At 51.5% G+C, this 20,058-nt stretch overlaps 2 protein-coding genes across 2 annotated transcripts; one reads left to right on the forward strand and one right to left on the reverse strand.

Moving 5' to 3' along the window:
• Positions 1-706: 706 nt before the first annotated feature.
• Positions 707-4,637, reverse strand: LOC101786312 (tubulin beta-3 chain). Its single transcript, XM_004982183.4, has 3 exons — positions 4,115-4,637; positions 1,815-2,084; positions 707-1,720 (listed from the first exon to the last, which is right to left on the reverse strand). Exons 1-3 carry the CDS (start codon positions 4,506-4,508, stop codon positions 1,044-1,046), a joined length of 1,341 nt encoding a protein of 446 aa, XP_004982240.1. The 5' UTR covers positions 4,509-4,637; the 3' UTR covers positions 707-1,043.
• An 11,571-nt stretch (positions 4,638-16,208) lies between these two features.
• Positions 16,209-18,236, forward strand: LOC101786702. The gene is made up of 2 exons (XM_004982184.3): positions 16,209-16,676; positions 17,377-18,236. The coding sequence occupies exons 1-2, from the start codon at positions 16,536-16,538 to the stop codon at positions 17,932-17,934; spliced, it is 699 nt and encodes a 232-aa protein (XP_004982241.1). The 5' UTR covers positions 16,209-16,535; the 3' UTR covers positions 17,935-18,236.
• The last annotated feature ends 1,822 nt before the right edge of the window (positions 18,237-20,058 follow it).

The following is a 20,058-nucleotide window of genomic DNA, read 5'->3' on the forward strand; positions in this document are numbered from 1 at the left end:
ACTACGAGCCTGCCTTCTTTTGGTGTTGCGCCGTGACAGGGACATCTGAACAAGCAAGAAGGGCAGCAATCCATGGCCCTGGTCCTTTATGCAGGCAGACGACAGGACTAGCAAAATCTATCCTTCCTGAAGCTCTGCATGTCTTGGCCACCAGAAGTGCAGAGTAGGGCAGCCTGGCAGTTCTTTCGGTGGCACGTTCAGCTCTGCCGGCGAGTGCTGTATCAATCTCTTCTGCACGTCGGGTCTGCACTAGCTGAGTGGGAGGACTTTAACGAATGGCCATGCGTGCCTGGGACACATGAACTGAAATGTGTCTCTGCTTGTTGGTCTTGTCCACACAGTTCTTGGGCTAGTGGAGTGCTCGTGTTCGTTCCTAGTGGAATAACCTGAACAAAGATAACGACGAGGAAAGGAAGGGGGCGGCAGCAGACCTGGAGACAGGCCAAGCCCGAGGTTGGGCTGCATCTTCCTTGGCTGGGCCGATTTCCTTCTTCTATGGGCTTTTGATCTTAGGCCCAGGGCTGAGTCCACCACGGATGAAGTGAAGAGTTAGATAACAAGCGCTGTGGCATACATGCAGGCATCGGTACCAAGATGATACTGCACAGTACATTGAACTGAAGAACTTTGGCACCTAAGCTAGCTTTCAGAGACATCTACTAAACAAGTGCAAGAGTGAAAAACAATGACAGAGGAAACACAAAACTTGGATGGCAAAAAAACACAAAACTCAAGAGTGTAATCATGCTAACATATACAGAACAGGGAGTGACCCCAGCACATGAAGAATAAACAAACGCACAGAACCTGAACAACGATGACCACCACAAGTTCACAACACCACCACAAACCAGTACTAGCAGACACAACTGTAGATACACGCACAAGCTAGCAGCAGTAACAAGTGCAGACACGGCAGTAACAATGCATATAGGTACAAACTTTAGGCAGTAGGAATGTATAGCGAGCGCCTCGATTGGCATAGCATAGGAGACGAAACTCAAGCCCCTCTGTGGATCAATTCACCGAACGACGTCCGGTCATCAGACGTGCTCCTCGTCGCCGTCCTGCTCCTCCTCGTCGTATTCCTCCTCGGCGGTGGCGTCCTGGTACTGCTGGTACTCGGCGACGAGGTCGTTCATGTTGCTCTCGGCCTCGGTGAACTCCATCTCGTCCATGCCCTCGCTGGTGTACCAGTGCAGGAAGGCCTTGCGCCGGAACATGGCCGTGAACTGCTCGCTCACGCGCCGGAACATCTCCTGGATGGAGGTGGAGTTGCCCACGAAGGTGGACGCCATGGACAGGCCCACGGGCGGGATGTCGCACACGCTCGACTTGACGTTGTTCGGGATCCACTCCACGAAGTAGGACGAGTTCTTGTTCTGCACGTTGATCATCTGCTCGTCCACCTCCTTGGTGCTCATCTTGCCACGGAACATGGCCGACGCCGTCAGGTAACGCCCGTGCCGCGGGTCCGCCGCGCACATCATGTTCTTGGCGTCCCACATCTGCTGGGTCAGCTCCGGCACCGTCAGCGCACGGTACTGCTGCGACCCGCGCGACGTCAAGGGGGCGAACCCCACCATGAAGAAGTGCAGCCGCGGGAACGGGATCAGGTTCACGGCGAGCTTCCGGAGGTCCGAGTTCAGCTGGCCCGGGAACCGCAGGCAGCAGGTCACGCCACTCATCGTCGCCGAGATCAGGTGGTTCAGGTCACCGACTGCATATTCATTTGGATTATTCATCCGTTAGCAATTGTTCCTGCATTGGCATTCTGCAGCAACGTGCATGAAAACTAACGAGATAATGCTTACACGAAGGGTTGGTGAGCTTGAGGGTGCGGAAGCAGATGTCGTAAAGCGCTTCGTTGTCAAGGACCATGCACTCGTCGGCGTTCTCCACGAGCTGGTGCACAGACAGCGTCGCGTTGTAGGGCTCCACCACGGTGTCAGACACCTTGGGCGACGGGAACACGGAGAAGGTGAGCATCATGCGGTCCGGGTACTCCTCACGGATCTTGGAGATGAGTAGCGTGCCCATGCCAGAACCCGTGCCGCCACCCAGGGAGTGGCATACTTGGAACCCTGTCAGCAACGCGGGTAATGTCAGTGGCAGTCAGTTTCAGTTTGACAGATGCAGTGATCAAACATAACTGTTCCCCTTGCCGTCACTAATATCAAGTGAAATGTGATCAGAAATTCAGAGTTTGCTATATAGTTCAGACTCAGATATCAAATTAGTTCAGTCCTGTAAAAAGCCCAGGCTATCAAAAATGAAAGCATGAGTAACAGGAAATTTTGCCTTGATCTTCACACATATACAACTTCAAGTTATGCATTGCAAGTTGCAACCAACTTATTAGTTTTTTATGCTGCTTTTATTAGGTGTACTAAAATCCATTTCACCTCATGTAAGTCCAAATGGAATCATGCAAGTATATACACTAAGCAAGTAAGCAACACATGAGTAATCCACCCAACCACCATCCACTGGGTACAGCCTGTCTCAGTGTCTCATTCGTCGCAACCACCACCGACAATATTACAGTAGCAGCAGATCTAGATACTTTCTTTTTTTATTCTGGTAGGTCGTACAACATTGTCATTAATCAGAGCATGATAATAATGTCATAAGTAGTGCATTATTGAGATAATCTCATAAACTTTCACCATCCCAACAAGATGTTGACAGGTGATGTAACGTTTCTTCAGTACTGGAAACTGGTATCCGACCGACAAAAGCAAGTATTAGGCACCTCAAGGGACTGAAAATCTTCTCTAAACAACAAAAAATGTGATTTTACAAGTAGCAATAATCTTTTTTCAGAAAAATTAAAATTCACATATGTAGTAGCGCACAAATGAGGTGTTTGGTCAGTAAAATATCCTGCATTAGTCATAGCTTGGTAGGACAACAAACGCATAACAGTACGTTCTGCTTGGCTGCGATCATGTTTGTTTGTACCCACTGAAAAAAAAATACTTAAGCAGAAAACTCTTGTCCCCATTGGGAATAGCAAGTTGCAGGACAAATTCATGAGAAAAACTGGGGGAACAGACAAGACATGCCTAATCTACCTTCTTTTCAGAACTGCAGTGCATGTCTGAAGTCATAACCTCAGGATTACTTCTGGTTAAGAAGTAGCCACGTCCGCGCCCACATGAATGTAACTTCCAACAGATTAAACAAGGTCTTGGACTGACAGAATTCGTCTAATATTATGCAGTGTTGTGTAGCATCAAGTTTCTATTTCAAATTAATCTGCAGGTATTAGCCTGTGACTCTAGCAAACAATTAGAAAATCTCATATCTGGCCTCAAGTTTCACTCACTTGATTTAAGTGGAAACAGGCATCCAAGATGAATTCCGATAAGTACTGATCTATGTTGATTCCAATCATCTCAATCGACAATAGACAATGGAGCAACTTGTGAGACAATAGGACTACAATTTGAATAGTGCCACTACAGTAAATGCAACACAAATGAAAGTGATGTTTCAAACTAGCGTTAAAATGATCTTGGTCTTTCAATTTATCCTGCTAGCGAATGAGGTAATATTTGGGTTTCAAGGAAAAACTCCCATTCCTTCCTTTCACAATGAATTAACTCTATATTCAGATAAGTTTCCTTCAGTAATCTATTTTCCTCCGTCCAGAGTTTAACATCACCAAATCTGACAGCATTGATACTCGACGATCTGGCACGGTGGCACCCATCGAGGCCTGCCTGTCAACACTGCCAACTTGGCATAGTTGTGTTTATTGATGCAACCAATTTCTCCTGTAGGGTGTTAATATTGTGCTATCCCTGTCCTGACAAAAGCATAAAGATCGAACCTTGATAATCCAGCAATCTGGCTATTGGATACAGAAATGCAGGGTAGTTGCAGATTTACTATTTTTGTGACACATTCTAAAACTTTAGTGCCAAAATCGGCATTCCCTGCATTTGTGTTTTTTTTCTCCCAGTAGTGCGACGCTCCGATGCCTGATCTGATATTCTGATCTACGCACGAAATTAAACAGGACACGAACACGACGGAATCCATGTATGACGGACCACGAGATCGATCGACGAGGGAATTGCTGCGTTAGTAGAGAATATGCATGTACCTTGGAGGCAGTCGCAGTTCTCGGCCTCCTTGCGCACGACGTCGAGGACGGAGTCGATGAGCTCGGCGCCCTCGGTGTAGTGTCCCTTGGCCCAGTTGTTGCCGGCGCCGGACTGGCCGTAGACGAAGTTGTCGGGGCGGAAGATGCTGCCGAAGGGGCCCGCGCGGATGGACTCCATGGTGCCGGGCTCCAGGTCCATGAGCACGGCGCGGGGCACGTAGCGCCCGCCCCCCGCCTCGTTGTAGTAGACGTTGATCCGCTCGAGCTGCTGCGCGGAGGCCCCCGAGTATCGGCCCGTGGCGTCGACGCCGTGCTCCCCGCAGATCACCTCCCAGAACTTGGCGCCGATCTGGTTGCCGCACTGCCCGCCCTGGATGTGCAGGATCTCCCTCATCTTGGCGACGACGGTCCTCGCGCCGCGGTGGCGATCTGGCCTCTGTGGTAGGGATGGGATCGGAGGAGGAGGAGGACGTGGGAGCGAGGCCGGGGGAGGGAGATCGAAGCGGGTGGGGCGGAGGGCGTCGTGGGGGGGCGGTTATATGCGCACCCCAGTTTGGAGGGAACGTCTCCAATCGATGGATCCATCTGGCGATGGGTCTCTGTAGGTCATGTTTTTGCCCCCGTCGGTTGTGCATGGACCAGGTGCATCTACAGTTTTTTATCTGCTGGTGTGTTTTCCAACTTCGCATTCAAGGTCGGTACGAATACGATGCAAACGAAAATCGCACAAGCGAAATAGTTTCAAATACAAATAAAAAATTGAAGAAAGGAAAAGAACTGATGGATCACCAACTATAGAGACAACAGAAACTTTAGCTTTTTTAGCTTCTTTTTGGGTTTTTTTTATTTATATAAAAGAAAATGTGCGGGGAGCACAACAGGCAAGAGAATGGCCAGCCCTATGTGCAGTTGTGGATCTACGGACCAGATGATTTTGGGGCGCGTAGACATGCAGTGTCGGGGGGTGGGGCCGAGGGCGACCTGCAGGTGGGGGGTATGGCAACGCTGGGCTGTCGTCTTCGTGCCTCGGTTTATTTTCTACTACTTGGTGGGATCACTAAATTATTGGAGACTGACGGTACGGTATTCTCATGTATCACAAGTTCACACTGGGTTTACCAAATGTAATCACCTCCTCAAGTATTTGTGCAATCACTTTCTACTTGATCGTCAGATGAAGGCGGGAAATTCCCAGGACAACTGTGATATAACTTTTGCAATGCTATAGTGCACCTTAAAAATTCAAACTCAAACAAGGTTAAAAAAAAGGAGAGAAACATTAGTTTGAAGTTCAAACTGATTTTTTTGGTCGAGAGAACCAAAGAAAAACATATATAAGTTATGCGTGGATAAAGTCCAAAGGGTCTGGTTCCTCCAACCTTTTTCATGGTCTCACTCCTCATACGGCACGGGCCACTTCCGATAACTTGAGGTTAAGTACTTTCAGCTCAAAATAGAAATACACGAGTCGCATGTATTTGGCAAGTTAAACACTTCCACTTTGACATTAACGCACAAATGGGAAACACATAATTACTACCAAGAATTTAACACCATCAGTCGGAGAGAGAACACTTCCAACAAAAGAAAGGCCCATGCATCCGAGACCCCCAGGTCAAAGAACACACTTGGATGGCGATTTGGTGAAATTTTGATGCGCACTCGATATGTGTCAAGTGTCATGCAAAAGAGCAGTAAAGGGAAACATTGCCGTGCCATGCCAGCTCTCGAACGCACACATATCTGTGTTGACTGCAGATGCATCCAAGAGCTGCCATGACGGTTTTTTCCTTCAGTTTTAGTACGGCCATTGCTCACATTTCCAGCCTAACGTTGGTCACAGCCCAGGTATGTTCCTACATGCATGGACAACGTTGGGGGGGGGGGGGGGGGGGGGGGGGCGGTGTTGTGCCTATGATGATAACTGAAATGATAGTAAACTTTTTTTTTGCAATGTCGTAAACTGCAGTCAAATATATGGCATGCCTTTTCATAATGTATCTCCGACTTACGATTTGTCTAATGTCTTGTTACGCAAAGTTAATTTGGTCTGACTCGCGTGGAATAACGTATGTACGAAGGCAACGGCTGGTGTGTGTGTATAAGTCAATAAGTGGATTCCCGGTCGATTATTAATAGATTAAAAAAATACCAATTGGTAAGGCTGGACGTCGCTTGCCGATGGTCGCATTCTCTTCCTGGCACCACTGTCACGTTGAAATTGTTTACGCCTCTTTTGTGTTGGGTGTAACGTTTTCGTGGAGATATTCTTGCATTGTTTCTTCGGCATCGTCGTCAATCATAATACTAGCGATCAAATTGGTAGTACCACCTACCAATAATTCTGCTGCTGATACGATCCAACGCAGCGAGTCCACATGCCATGTCTCACTGTCCGATTTGGACCAACCAACTCCAAGTATGTGTGTCAGTGTGTGTATATCCTATGATTTCAGCAAGGGAAAAAAATCATAGAGATTTGAAAAGAGGAGGGCAGTGGTGCGGACCCCCTAGTGACGAAGAGGCATGGGCCCGTTAGGCCCAGCAGACAATCTTTTTTGAAAAAAGTCCTTTGTGCTTCCCTCAACTATTGTTGTAGTCTGGATTTAGTTCCTCATGTACAAAACCGGGTATTTGCAGTCTCTCAACTCTCAAATCTGCTGGTTTTGACGTGGTTTTGCATGACTTTGGCGTGGGCTCCACATGTTAGGAAACAGGTTGTGATGGGCTCCACATGCCAAATGGATTTCATCTTCTACCCTCTCTTCCTCCTCCCTCCCTTTGTTTCTTCCTTCTCCTTCTTGAGCGGCACAAGGTGGGCGGGTCCTGGTGCACCAGTCCCCCGGTGGTGGCTGAGGGCGTGAGGCGGCCAGGATGGCGCAGGCACGTCTAGGCCCCAGCAGTTGCATGGCTTGCGGCACCGTCACCTTGCGGCTAGATTCGCCGACCAACGTAGACACGAGCGGCCAAGACCCAACGGTGAGCATCGGGGAGCGAGCCAATCACATGGAGGTAGGGAGAAGGAAGATGAAGAAGGGATGAGGAAGAAGGAAAGGGAGAAGAAAGCCAAATGGCATGCGTGGCTCACTGCCGCATCATGCAAAACAACCATTAAAATTGGTGAGGGACAAAAATAAATGATTTTGGAAGTTGAAGGACTACGAATACTCGATTTTACATATGAGAGACTAAACCCAGACTGCAGCAATAGTTGAGAGACCTTGAGGACTTTTTCCATCTTTTTTTAATTCTCCCATTCCGGTTCCATGTTTCATTTTGGGCTTTCGTGGAGTAAACTCACGTTCCACTTCCACCCTTGCTTGGGCCGGTCTATTTCCTCTTGGCCCGTTGGGCCAGTCACCTGTACTTCTCGATCCGTCATACAACATAGTGGGCCTTTTCGATGCCGTTGCAGGAGGTGTGTCTGGCAGGCCCTATAATAATAAGTGTTATAGAAGAAGGGAAGGACACAGAAAGGCCCGTTTAGAACACCACCGAACTGCTGCTTCGCTCGCTACGGTGCGTGATCAACGCCAACGTGACCCGGACCCCACGTCCCAGCGCTTCCTTGGTTCCTTCCTCTGAACCTTATTATCGGTGTGCCGTAGGAACGGCCCTCGTTCTCGTGCTCCGAGCCGCGACCCCCCCTCCCTTTTTCTCTGCGTGAGCAGAGCACGCTCCCTCACTGCAGGTGTGTGGTGCTGCTGGTTATCTCCGCCCCCTCACCTCACTGGCCATTTCGTGCTGCCCCTGCGATGCACTGTTCTGAATTTAATCATTGGGGGCCATCCGTCGATCCATGAACAGCGCACTGTCCTGGGGACGTTCGTCACGGCTTGCTCGTGATTGCGAACGCGCGCGCGGCCTCTGGTTCGGAGATCAGACGACACGGTTGCTCTTGCTCCCACGCTGGCATCGGTTCAGATTTCAGTGGACGTCCGTCCCCAGGTAAATCAAGGACGCCTGTCGAGATGATCCATGGCATGATTGGCATCACGATTTCCAAAACCCCGCCATCAGCAGCTAGCCATCGTGAGTGTCAGCCCCATCATCACCAGGCTAGCCTGAGGTGCCCGATCGATCGATCGCCTCCGGCCTCTCTCCGGGTCATTCGTACCGTATTCGTATCGTTGTCGAAGAGGATTCAATCGAGTAGTGTAGTACTCCTACCTAGTAGGAGTAGTTGTACTTGCGTACCCAAGGTAGTGCGTGCAGAGGCATTGATCGTATCGAGCCGCGATTGCAGATTAGTTTGCTGCTCTCCTTGCACGAACCAAACGCCGTGCTCCTAGTACTAGGTACTGTACATGCAGTGGAAGTAAAGAGCAACGTTAATTGCTTGCACAGCCCTGTTGGGCCATTAACCAACGTATAAATCGTGCAACGATTCGCTGACTAGTCTTCTCATTCTCCCTCCCTCTCTCTCTCTACCATTTGATACGTGATGGATCGTCTACTGTTTCCAGGACAGTGCGTACTGAGCACTGCTCCAATCCACATAAATAATAAGGGGATATAGAATCTGGATCTCGATTCGCAATTCCTACGAGATTTTGGATCCAATTCGCACATTTAAAAAACTGACAAAACTATGGATTTGTTTTGTTTCAAAATAGTACTAACATTCATGTCTCCTTTAGTACGAAAGTATACTACATGATAATATTTTGAAATTTATTTTGTACTTACATGTGAGTAATATTTTGTATAAATTTGGTAAGATTTAAAATTAGTTGACTTCTTAGGAGTAAGAGTTGCATATTTTGGACGAAGGAAGTAGAATTAGCTAGCTAAAATTTAGCTGAGAACCTGTTTGGATCCCAAGCTAAATTTCCATGTCTTACCTACCACCTAGCTAAACAGCTAAATTTTAGCTGATAGTATTTTTTTTTCCTTCTCTTTTCCATTACTATCTAATCTGACCAAACTGATTTTGATTTTATATTTTTATCAGATCCTAGTTTGCTTGTAATTAGAACGGACCAAATCCTTTGATTTCGACCTAACCGAACCTATACCCATGTTTTGTCCCCCTCCTTGATCTGGGTTCAATTGGCATGTTTTAGTTTGTGACTTCGTGCCGAACATTGTCACGTCCAAGGTTACATTTTTTCGTACTGTTGTTTTGTTCACTTGTGACTTGTCATAGTTTTTTAGTTACATGTCTCATAAGCCAGAGAGACCCATTTTGTGATTCGTATCCTTGTAGCGGCTGTGGCCGTTTCTGCATTGCGAAACCGTGCAGATGCGCAGGGAGTTGGCGTCATCACTTCCCCTAAGTACCACATCGTGTCGCACCGTTGCCGGCTTGCTGCGCGGCGCCTCTCGCGCGCGCATCAGCAGCCAACAGTGTTCCCGTGCAAATCCAAGGGCTGTCGATGTCGTCCGCAGCGACAAGTACCGGGCCAAAATCAACAGGGATTTTATGGCGTCGATGGGTACGCCTCCTTCTTCATTGGAGTACGCTCTGCTCTTCATCACCATACTGTAGCGAGTTGGGACATGGGAGTACTGTAGAGCCGGTACTGTCCGTGCTTGATGATACTACTAGCTGTGGTTCTGAACACATGGATTCGGATGGTAGTATGGTACAGCGATCGAGTGGCAGTTCTGTTCACTTCGGCCGAAATGGAGGTTCCACAGAGTAATCCGTGATTGTAACTGGAGCATGCATGCGGTAGCACGGAGTAGCAGTGGCGTCCTTAGCTTCAGTTATTAGCCTCGTGTAACTCGATGAAGGATGAACCTGTTGGGAAGAAATAACGGTAGCACCGTAGCTGTAATAGTGGTGCAAGATAGTACACTTGGCAACAGTATGGGCTCGTTTGGTAGGCTGCACGAGCCTTCGGCCAGGCCCATGGGCTGCAACATGGCATGTTTGGTAGGTTGATCAGGACACGTGGCTACATCGCATGGTTCTCAAAGCACTACAGAGGCTGCACCGTGTGGAACGTCAAAATCGGTCGTTCCAAGCAATGCACGCTCAGAGGGACGCTCGTGAGCTGGTACGGTGACCCCCGATCTTCCTCACTCACGAGCACGAGGTGGAAGAGGAAGGGGCAGGACGTCCCGCCGCTGGCGCGACACCGTCCTCGCGGTCCCCCATCACCACTACGCCGTCCCCCGCCGCGATACCATCCCCGCCGCTCTCATCGGCAGCGGTCGCGGCGGCTCGCCGATGAGGTGGCCATGGCACCGCCAAGGAGGAGGTGCGGTCGTCGGGATGCGGAGGAGGCAGCCCGCGGGAGCTGCGGATGAGCGGCGGCGACCTTAGGCATGAGCCACCTTGTGTCCCCCGCTTGCGGCACGAGGAAGGGCAGATCCGCAGCGGTCGCGTCCATCGCTGCCATGGCCTCCTCACCGGAGGGCACCTGGGGAGCCACGGGGTGAAGAAGGGGTCGAGGACGCGCAACGATTGACGGTTCTTCTCCGACTCCGACTCGATGCGGTTCTGGTGCATGGACGGCGCGGTGTCGAAGCGCACGGTGGCCGTCATCGTGGACGAGGAGCAGTGGTGGTGGCCATGGCCATGGCTGTGGTGGTGGAGGAGGCGGCGTGGGTCCCTAGCGCGTCATGGTGGTTGTAGGAGGCAACGGCTGCGGTGGAGAGGAGCAGGGAGGCGAGGAGGGAGAGGGGGAGGTGGGGTAACTATACCTTGGCTCATGTGTATCCATCCAACCCACCAAACACCATCTTAGCCCAACCAATACTATGAGGTGCAGATTTGCTCGTCAACATCTCTACACCCCACGAGCCTTGCTCATCTCGCTAGAGCCTAGCTCACGGGTCATGCTGAGATCATACGTGCTGCCAAACGCGCACTGTGCTCTGCCAGATAAAAAAGAGTGGAGGGTACTACTGCTTGTTGGGCCTGTACTTCACGCCATCCTAGGATTTTGGATCGAGTTTCTACTGCTTCTATGGTAAAGCTTCCATTGCTATTTGATCCCGTTTACCACAGATAAATGATCATTGAACTAGTCTTAACAAGGCTAGAACAGGTATTCTGAACCAGAAGGCTAGCTATACAATAGTACGTAACACATGAATAAAATACAATAACACGTGAACAACAATTTTAGCAGCCACTGAAGGTTTTTGTTAACATCTTTTAGGTACACAAAGTTTGTGTACTGGCAGCTGTACTAGTGTTCTTAATTCGCTGTTTTGTGTTTTGTGTACCTGGAAAAGGTAATGATGTTGGGCCATTAGGCCGGTCTCTGTGGGGCATCATGGAGGGTTTCATGGGTATTAAATTCTATGCCACATCAGCAGCTTTGCTGACTTGGCAACCTAATTACGAGGAGAGAGAAGAGAGAGGGGTTCCATCCCATGAAACTTACCTGACACAAGTACTAAGTCTCATGAAACGCGATGGAACTTGCACTGAGGATGTTATAGTTTCATCGCAAGACACATTTGATCATAACTCCACGTAAAAATTAAATGACGTAGGCTGTCTATGAAATTGTGCAATAAAATTATGTACTGAGACTGACAGTTTGATTTTATTGAAAAGATGATATGACACTCTTGGTAATAGTATGATGAAACCTAGCATTGAGAATCCTACGGAAATCAAAACAAGACAGTTCGTCGCATTGAAGCTAAGCCGTGACTTAAACGGTGAGCAATGAATGAGGCGTGATTTAATCCCTTCACCACCATATGGTCGCAGGAATTAATGAGCTAGAGCGACAGGCACGAGTACTCCAGGGAGGGATTGCTGGCTGCGCGCATATAGCCATATACCAGCTGTCCAGCTGAATTCCAAAGCCAAACCATGTTTTCCCTCGAACAAAAGGAAACCGTGCAGAACTGTAGATGGAGTTGAACCTTCTGGCGGCTTGCTGCCTGCACTAGTTGACGGATGAGGTCAGCTGCCAGGTGGAGGCGACTGGTAAGAAATGTTTTTTTCTTTTGAAAAGTAACTAGTAAGAAATGTGCCGCGAGCGTGCGTTCGCCTGTTCCGTTGAAACGGCATGGTGCACACGTGCACACAGGACACAGCACACCACGTGCACACAGGACGCAGGAGGAGGAGGAGCAAAAGAAGATAACCAACACCGCGACGTCTACGTCTTCGAATACTGGAGCAGAGCACGACCTGCAGGCCGGGAAGATACTGCTGGAGCTGCCACCGGCCGGGCTTCAGAGGCACGCCTGACGGGCCGGCCCAACAACGACGTCGAACGGCCGCCGGGCCGTGCGGACAGGACACTCGGGGCGGTGAACGGAAGCGTGCCGTGGAATTGAGCGACCCGTACGTGCGCGCGTGCAGGGACATGTTTTGTTTCATGCACGTCGTACGGCGCCGCGATGGGGCCACGATAGCCTGTAGGCCTGGGCAACGGTATCCGCCCGGGCGATCGGGGCGTCAAAGTACCACGGCCTCCGGCTTCAAGACGCGTAGCCATGCTGCATGTATTCTCCGTTTCAGCCTTCTCAGGCCTCCGTTGCAGCAGGTGACCTTCATCGGGTTTCAGGCTTCAATCGAAGTTGTAATTTCAGGCATCAAAACTTTTACCTTACTCCTTATGCTTGTTCGATGCTACTGGTACCTGATTAGATATTCGGAAAAAAAAAAGATCAGGCTTCAAAACGTGCAGCAGCAGGTCCAATGATAGAGGAAGTTGCTACTAGGGCTACTCTCAATGAAGTTTCATGAAAAATTTTATAAGCATTAAATTTTATACCACATCAGTAATTTTGCTAACTTGACAAGGTCATTTACAAGGAGAGTTTCATCAGATGTGATAGGAGTTTCATCTTCATAACACTCCGCTGGCACTATTATTTAATTCTCATATTTAATTCTCAGTCTGGTTAACTGTACAATGAAACTGTGTACTGAGACTGATCTAGTCCACTCCTGTACTGGAGATGTAGCGTGCCCTCATTTATGTGTTTTCGGAAGCGAAAACCAGGAACTACAAAAGCCCCCGGCGCATTAATTCGACCCAAACCGTGTCTTTAATGGGCGTGAAATTAATGGGCGTGGCGTGTTGAAGCCCTGCCATGGTCGCAGGAATAAATGAGCTAGAGCGACAGGTATCTTTCCGTTCACTCCTAAGAGGTCGATGCTGCTTGAGACTTGGACTGAGGAGATTTGCTCCGGCATGCACCGTTGGATGATGACAATGATACTACACTCCCCACATCTCAGCTCTGCTGCGGTCTGCGTCCCAAAAGCGTCAGCTGCCTTAACGCAGGACACGATCAGCCATGGATTCCGTGAGATCTCCCGTCGACCCCCCCCTCAGCCGCTGCTGCAGTGCTGCGTGCTGGCACGAGTCATGAGTTTCATGCCCCCAGACTTGAATGTCCTCCTGATGGATGCAAATGCAATGCATGCACGGAGCGCATTCAAGGGCTCTGCTCTGCTCCATCGATCATACGGTGGTGGCTTCGCACTGCTACTGCACAGCAGTCCTGATCTCCCGAATCACACGCGGTCAGGTTTAACTTAAGGCGCGGCGCGCCCGTGGTCTAATCCTCCATCATTGCTCGCGACGCATTGATGCGGGCAATCAAAGCCTCTCCTTTCCTCTGATTGTCACTCGCAGTGTCACTGGGGGATTATTGCTGCACAGTGCCGCCAGTACCCTCTCTATATCTCTATGCAAACACCTCTGAGAGCGAGCTTGGTATCTGTACTTGTGATTGCGTTCTTAAAGTTGCGGATACTACATTACTACCAGTACCTGTGTGTCGATTGATTGGCAGTTAGCACTTGTGCTTTGAGCAGTATAGTGCGTGCTAGCTAGTACAACGTAGAGTACGGAGTATGAGTCATTTCTTGAGGATTAAAGACGGTACATCTGTACCCCCATACATTTTATGGCGCACTAACCACCGTCTCCGTAGTTTTCACGATGATCAGGTCATGAACCGGCCATACTGTTACACCGTTCCGTCCCATCTTCCAAGAGAAAAGAATGTAGCGAACACGGAGGCCATCGACGTATCCACGCACATTTCATGCCACCGCGGGGCCCCACGGTAGTACGCTGGCTGGACAACGGCGGCCGTCCGTCCGGGCAGCCGCTGGTTCGTGGCATTCGGCCGGACCGGCCGGCCGCGCGGCCCCCCTCGGTACGCGGTCAGAGTTACCACGGGTACGGGGCGTTAGCGCGCGCCACCTCCACGTTTCGAGTCGCGACCGGTGGAGTGCGTATTTTGGCGCGGCAAGTGCTTACGTAACGTACGTCGTACGGTACCTCTCTTATATCGCGAGAAGGTCTACAGAAGTGAGAAGGTTTACGTTGGTAATGAGACTTCTGTACGTAGTGTAAATCAGGTGGTGATGGATCCTTCTCCTGAGCGCTGTACACAGCACGTGCGCGTCACGTAAACCGGACGCCACAAGCGGCCCGGTCGATGATGGAAAACGAGAATCCGCACGCGACGGTAAGGTAACGAGTCGTCGTGCTCGGCGTTCCGTAACCCACCACGCTACTGTTTTCACTTTTCACACACTGCATTGATGGGGTAACAACTTGGAGATCTCAGTCGCCCGCGTTGACAACCCGAGCTGGAGCCTGCTAGCCTACCTGATTGATAGATATCCGCCAGTGCTACGGACTGGCATAGATAGCCTCGACGCAGCAGCATGCTCTGATCATTTTTTTACCAGTTTTTTGGGTCCCCCACAAACCAAATTTGCCACGAGCCCCAGGCCCACCCCGCAGCGACCATGATTGCGTGATTTCGCTTTGCGGAGACGCAAGCGAGCGCCCCCCTCCGGCCGGGCCCAGCGCCATTGAATCGAAAGCTCTGACCCGGCCCCGTCCGCATTAACGCCGCTGCTGGCTGTGGCTGCGCCCGTTTTAATTCTCGTTTGGCCGTGCTGCCCTGGGCCCTGCCTCCATCTGATGAATGATCCCCATGACGAGGTGAGGTGAGGCCGGCCTCCACCCCCGCCCGTGACCATCCCGTCTCATCTTCGCCACGGCCGCCGCCTGCCACGTACCGGCACGCGCCTTTATGAGTTCGCCACTGCGCCCGCTGGGTACGATGGGGGCGGCGTCTGCCTGCCTGCGTCGCCCGCCCGTCACGCTCCATCTCCTACTACGCGCGCCCGGGCCGGGGGGCTTGCTGTTTGATCGATCGATCACGCTGGCGTCCGTCAGTGGGGTTTTAATTTGGGACCGGTTTTTCGTGAAGGTGGCAGGGCGGGGGCAGTTCAACGGTCTGCGCCTGCAGAGGTGGTGCTGCTGCTGCTGCGTATTTATTGCGACTTGGGGAGTACTACGCCGGGGATCAATCACGTCAAACTTTCAAAATTTATTTCCTGCAAGCAAAATGGCGCCGTGCTGTGGTATCGCATCACGTTTCGTCATGATGAAACTCAAGACGCATTCCTGCTCTTGCCTCACCAATACCACCTGAGGCACCTATCATCTGGTCTCAAATACTACACGATGTCTAATTTAGTTACACTGCATTTTTAACCAATTAATTTATCCTAAACATCGTATAATTCATGGACGGAGTAGCACTATCAATTAAATGGGTCGGTGTAACTATTATGAATGCCAAATTAGCACACCTATTATCAGCCACACTACCCGCTGGTAAACACCGTGCATCGGGAGTGATACTAGCTCAAAATTTACCCCCTGGTAAACCTTATTAGGCTGCTTGGGACAATTTTCCGTACGAGCTTTTAGCATAATGAACTCCCTTCATTCTCCTGTGCTAGAATAATCTTCAGGTTACTGGGTGCCCATTGTTTACCGATCCCAAAGAAGATCTCGGGGGGGCGTGGGTCCCGCGTGATCCCCACGCGAACGCGCAACTGCTACTACTAGTAGGCGCGCTGTACGACCAGTTCGACACGGCTCCTCCCGTTCCCGGCGCCGCTCCGCTACGCGTACACGGGACGGCGACGATGAGAGTACTAGGCGGGCGGGGGGAGTAGGAGCAGCGAGTGGTGGCGTCGTAGGCTGGTCCATCCCCATCACACAGCGGGCGCCATCTGCCATCAATGCGGCCCTCCCCGGCCTACCCCGCTCGCATTCATTGCCCATCTTGTCCTCATGCCTTGCCTTTCCAACACCTTAATTAATGGCGCGCCCATACGTGCCCCCCGATGCCTCCAAACCCCGACCCGACCCGACCCGACCCTTTATCATTCCCCTCTCCTCCTCCTCACCCCTGCCCTGCTCGCCTCGCCGCCACACCACACCCTCCCTCCTCCAGAAGTAGAGGCAGAGCATCCTTCCTCCTCCCTCCCCTGCTCTCGTTCCCCCCTGCTCCTCCTCGTCGTCTCTGCTGTTCACTTGCTCGTCTGAGCTGGGGTAGCTCCGTGTCCGTGGTGTTCAACAACAGCTGCGACGGCGTGATCGGTCGAGAGGCCTTGCCTTTTGCCCCCTGCTGCATGCTGCGGTAGCAGGAAGGAACAAGAAGAGGAGAGAAGATGGCGGCCGAGGCGGTGGGGTTCATGGCGCGGGGAGCCAACGGCGGCCGGCCGGCGGAGCTCGTCACCAGGGACTTCCTCGGCGGGTGCGCCGCCGCGGACGACGCCAGGGACGCCACCGCCGCGAGGCATGATGCAGTGGTAAGCTCCCCTGTTCTTCCTCGTTCCCCGTCCGTGCTCTCGGCGTCTTTTGCCTTTGGATGGCTCCGTTTGCGCAGATTGCCTTCTTTTGGCGTCGATTATGTGAGGAGCAAGCAAGAAATTTGAGCGAAAGGCAGCTGATCGGCTCTGGGTTTCTTGTGGCAAATTTCGTTGAAAGAGACCACTTGGACACGGAATAAAAATCCTATTTTTTCGCTTCTTTTGGTTCATGGTTTCCGATCGGAAGAGGTAGCGTGGAAAAGTCTAGTCCAAGGCCTTCGACACGCTTGCTTATCAGGATAAAGTTCCAAGTTCGATTTTAAAACTCGCTTGTTGTACAAGTCCAAATTGTTTGCCCCGTTGTGATTGGAGCCTGAATTTTACATGGAACAGTTGCTCCACTAGAATCTTAGAAAGCCCCCACTAAATTCTGCTCAATAACAAATGCTGACTACTGACATCAAACGAGAAGAATTCACAATCTATGTTTCCCGAAACACATGTTGCACTTGAAAACTTATATCTGTACTTGCACATGTTGCACTTTTATGTTCATTATTTTGCAGGAGTCGTTTAGAATAAGTACTAGCATCACTAGGTGCATTAGCTTAAGATTTGCATGCAACCATTTTATTTGTGCCTGCTGAGAATCAGTGGCGAACGTGCAGCTAAAGCTAACCTCTTGTCTCCCCGCGTGCAGCCCGGGAAGCTGTCCCTGCCGAAGCACGCGTGCCCGTCCACACCGAGGGACCTGAACCTGTTCCCGGTGGCCGCGGCGGCCACGAAGCCCTGCGCCGTGACGACGGCGCCGGCGCCCGCCCCGGCCCCCTCCTCCGCCGCCTGCGGCGGCGCCACCACGACGTACCACAGCGTGTGCACGATCGAGAAGGTGAAGACGGCCCTGGAGCGGTTCGAGCGCGGGAGGCACCAGCACCAGCATCCACAGCAGCAGCAGCACAGCGGCGCCGGCGCGTCCCCGTCGTCATCGTCGGTGACGACGTCCTCCGTGAAGCGCCGGGGCGGCGGCGGCGATAGCAGCGGCGGCGCCGTGGAGCAGGGCGACGGCTGCGACTCCCCGTCCGGCGGCGGCGGCGGCGGGATGGTGGCGGCGGCGTGCCCCAGGTGCTTCCTGTACGTGCTCATCTCCCGGAGCGACCCGCGGTGCCCCCGGTGCGAGTCCCACGTGCCAGCGCCGGCGGCGCCCGCCGCGAGCAAGAAGCCGCGGATCGACCTCAACGTCGGCTTCCTCGGCACCTAGCCCCCGTAGCCCTTACATAGGTCGATGATCGGACGCCATCCTCCTACGAAGTACGTCGTAAAGTTAGCCTCGGTGTTAATCGACCCGTATAATGCCGCGATGATCCAAGGACCTGGTGGTGGGGTACAGCTAGTACAGGGGAGGCGCCTCTTTTTTGGCTCCCAGTCCGTTTCTTCTCCCGGAAATGCATCCGCGCCCCCCCTCCCGATTCTGTTTTAGGGAATTTATGGCCGATAGAACATGAATGGTGATACTCCTGTTCCTGTAGAAGCAATCAATCCTACCACAATTGATCAGAGCTACTCCTGCTGCTTGTTGCAATTTGCGAGTTTGAAGGGTTGGCGTCGCCGTCCGATCCACGGGCGCGCGCATTGATTGCGCAGGCACCGCGTAGCCGTGTCGTCGGCTCGTCGGTCGCGGCAGCGGGGCGCAATGATATGGTCGGTGCTCGGCTTTGCTGCCGCCTTCTAATGCCGGACGGGGAGTTGACGCCGCGGCCGCAGCTGCAGCCGCCTTGCCCTTGATGAGAAGGCTCGTCATCGTCGGAGGCTACGATCCGACCTTGTGAGCGGCGTGAATGCGATCCGTTCTCAGCTTGAGCAGCTGTTAATTGCGCAGCAGCGTGCGCGGGCTGCACGCGTGAACCAAATCAGCACGAAACGTACTGGAGTTACCGTTTGCTCGCGCCGTACGGCCCGGCCCGGGCATATCCCCCCGTGCTTGCCATCAATGTACCTGCGGCCTCGCTTGATTGCGCCATCTTTACGGCGTTCGTGCGCCCGGCTCGGTTCTGGTTCATACCTGAACGCACGCACTCAGCGTCCCGGGACGGAGATGGTCGTGTTTGCCTGCGTAGCTGCAGGTTTGGCTTGGTTGGGGATTGGCACAGGCGTTTTCAGCTCCAGGCGCCCAGGCCGAGGGGATTCAAGGTCTGGGCGTAAAACGTTTGCGAAATGCGTGCACGAGACTTTGCGACGTGACGTGAGTTTGCCGCAACAACATACTCGTATTATTCCACCATCGTGCCGCAAGATTCATGCTTTGGTCCCCCCGGGCGCTTTTAAGGCTTTTAGGCGCTGGCCCGATTCGCGCGTGAGTTGTTGGCGGCCCAAATTGCTGCAGCCGCCACCGGGATTCGCCACACGGCCAGACGCATGCGCGCGGGCCTAGCAGCAAAAGGCCGTGCAGCAGAAGGCCAGCCCAATTATGTTACAAATGCGACCGTACGGGAACCGTTTCGAATCGACTGGGGTTCGAATCAGAGGTGGTACGTAACAGAATTTCAAATTGGTTTTTCATATCCATATTATCTTGAAGCCTACCATTCGATACAAGGCCCAGGGGAATTTATGTTGGCACAAGCACAACCATTGTGTTTGAACAATCGATTTGTCTGCATCGATCTCTAGGGACTCGCTGTTCAGTTTCCGCGCAAAGTAACACCGGGGCCGTCGGAAGAACGAGGTTATTACAACTGATCGAAGGAAGGACGAAGAATCTAAACAGAGGCTACAACTTGTTGAAGAAGATGCAGCACGTGAGGTTCAACTACTGGGTCAAAAAGGGATGCCACAAACGACGGCAGAGTGCGAGGTTGATGGCTGCCGCTGGCCCAAGGTTGGGAAAACATTCCTCTTCTGGCTAATCTTTCTCCAAGCGAGTATACCAACTTGCACTGGATGGAAAAGTCTATAGACTTGAAAAACGTTTCACCTTTTTCTTATTAGTAGTTGAAGACCTTGCGCCACTATAATGAGCCAAGACTTTGCAACAAGGAAGAAAAGGACAGATCTGTATGTGGGATTCACGGCAACCGGATCCATCATCCTAGAATTACAGTGACCGGGGAGGCCTGGAAATGTGATTTAAATTTCCTGGGACACTGATTCCTGCAAAGTGGGTGCAATGCTTCCGAAAACGAAGAGAGATTTTCTACAAAGGAAGCTCTAAATTTCTTTTTCTGAGAAATGGTTTGATGGTCATATATACGGATTGATAGGTAATACCACATGGGGAGAGATGACGAAGCTAGCAACAGAGATAGGGGTCTCAACTCTCAACAGATGTTTGTTGTTGAAACTAAAAAAAATGATATTTGTTTGTTACTGCTAATATAACACCAAA

This window comes from Setaria italica, chromosome IX, assembly GCF_000263155.2.
Source record: "Setaria italica strain Yugu1 chromosome IX, Setaria_italica_v2.0, whole genome shotgun sequence".
NCBI lineage: Eukaryota > Viridiplantae > Streptophyta > Magnoliopsida > Poales > Poaceae > Setaria > Setaria italica.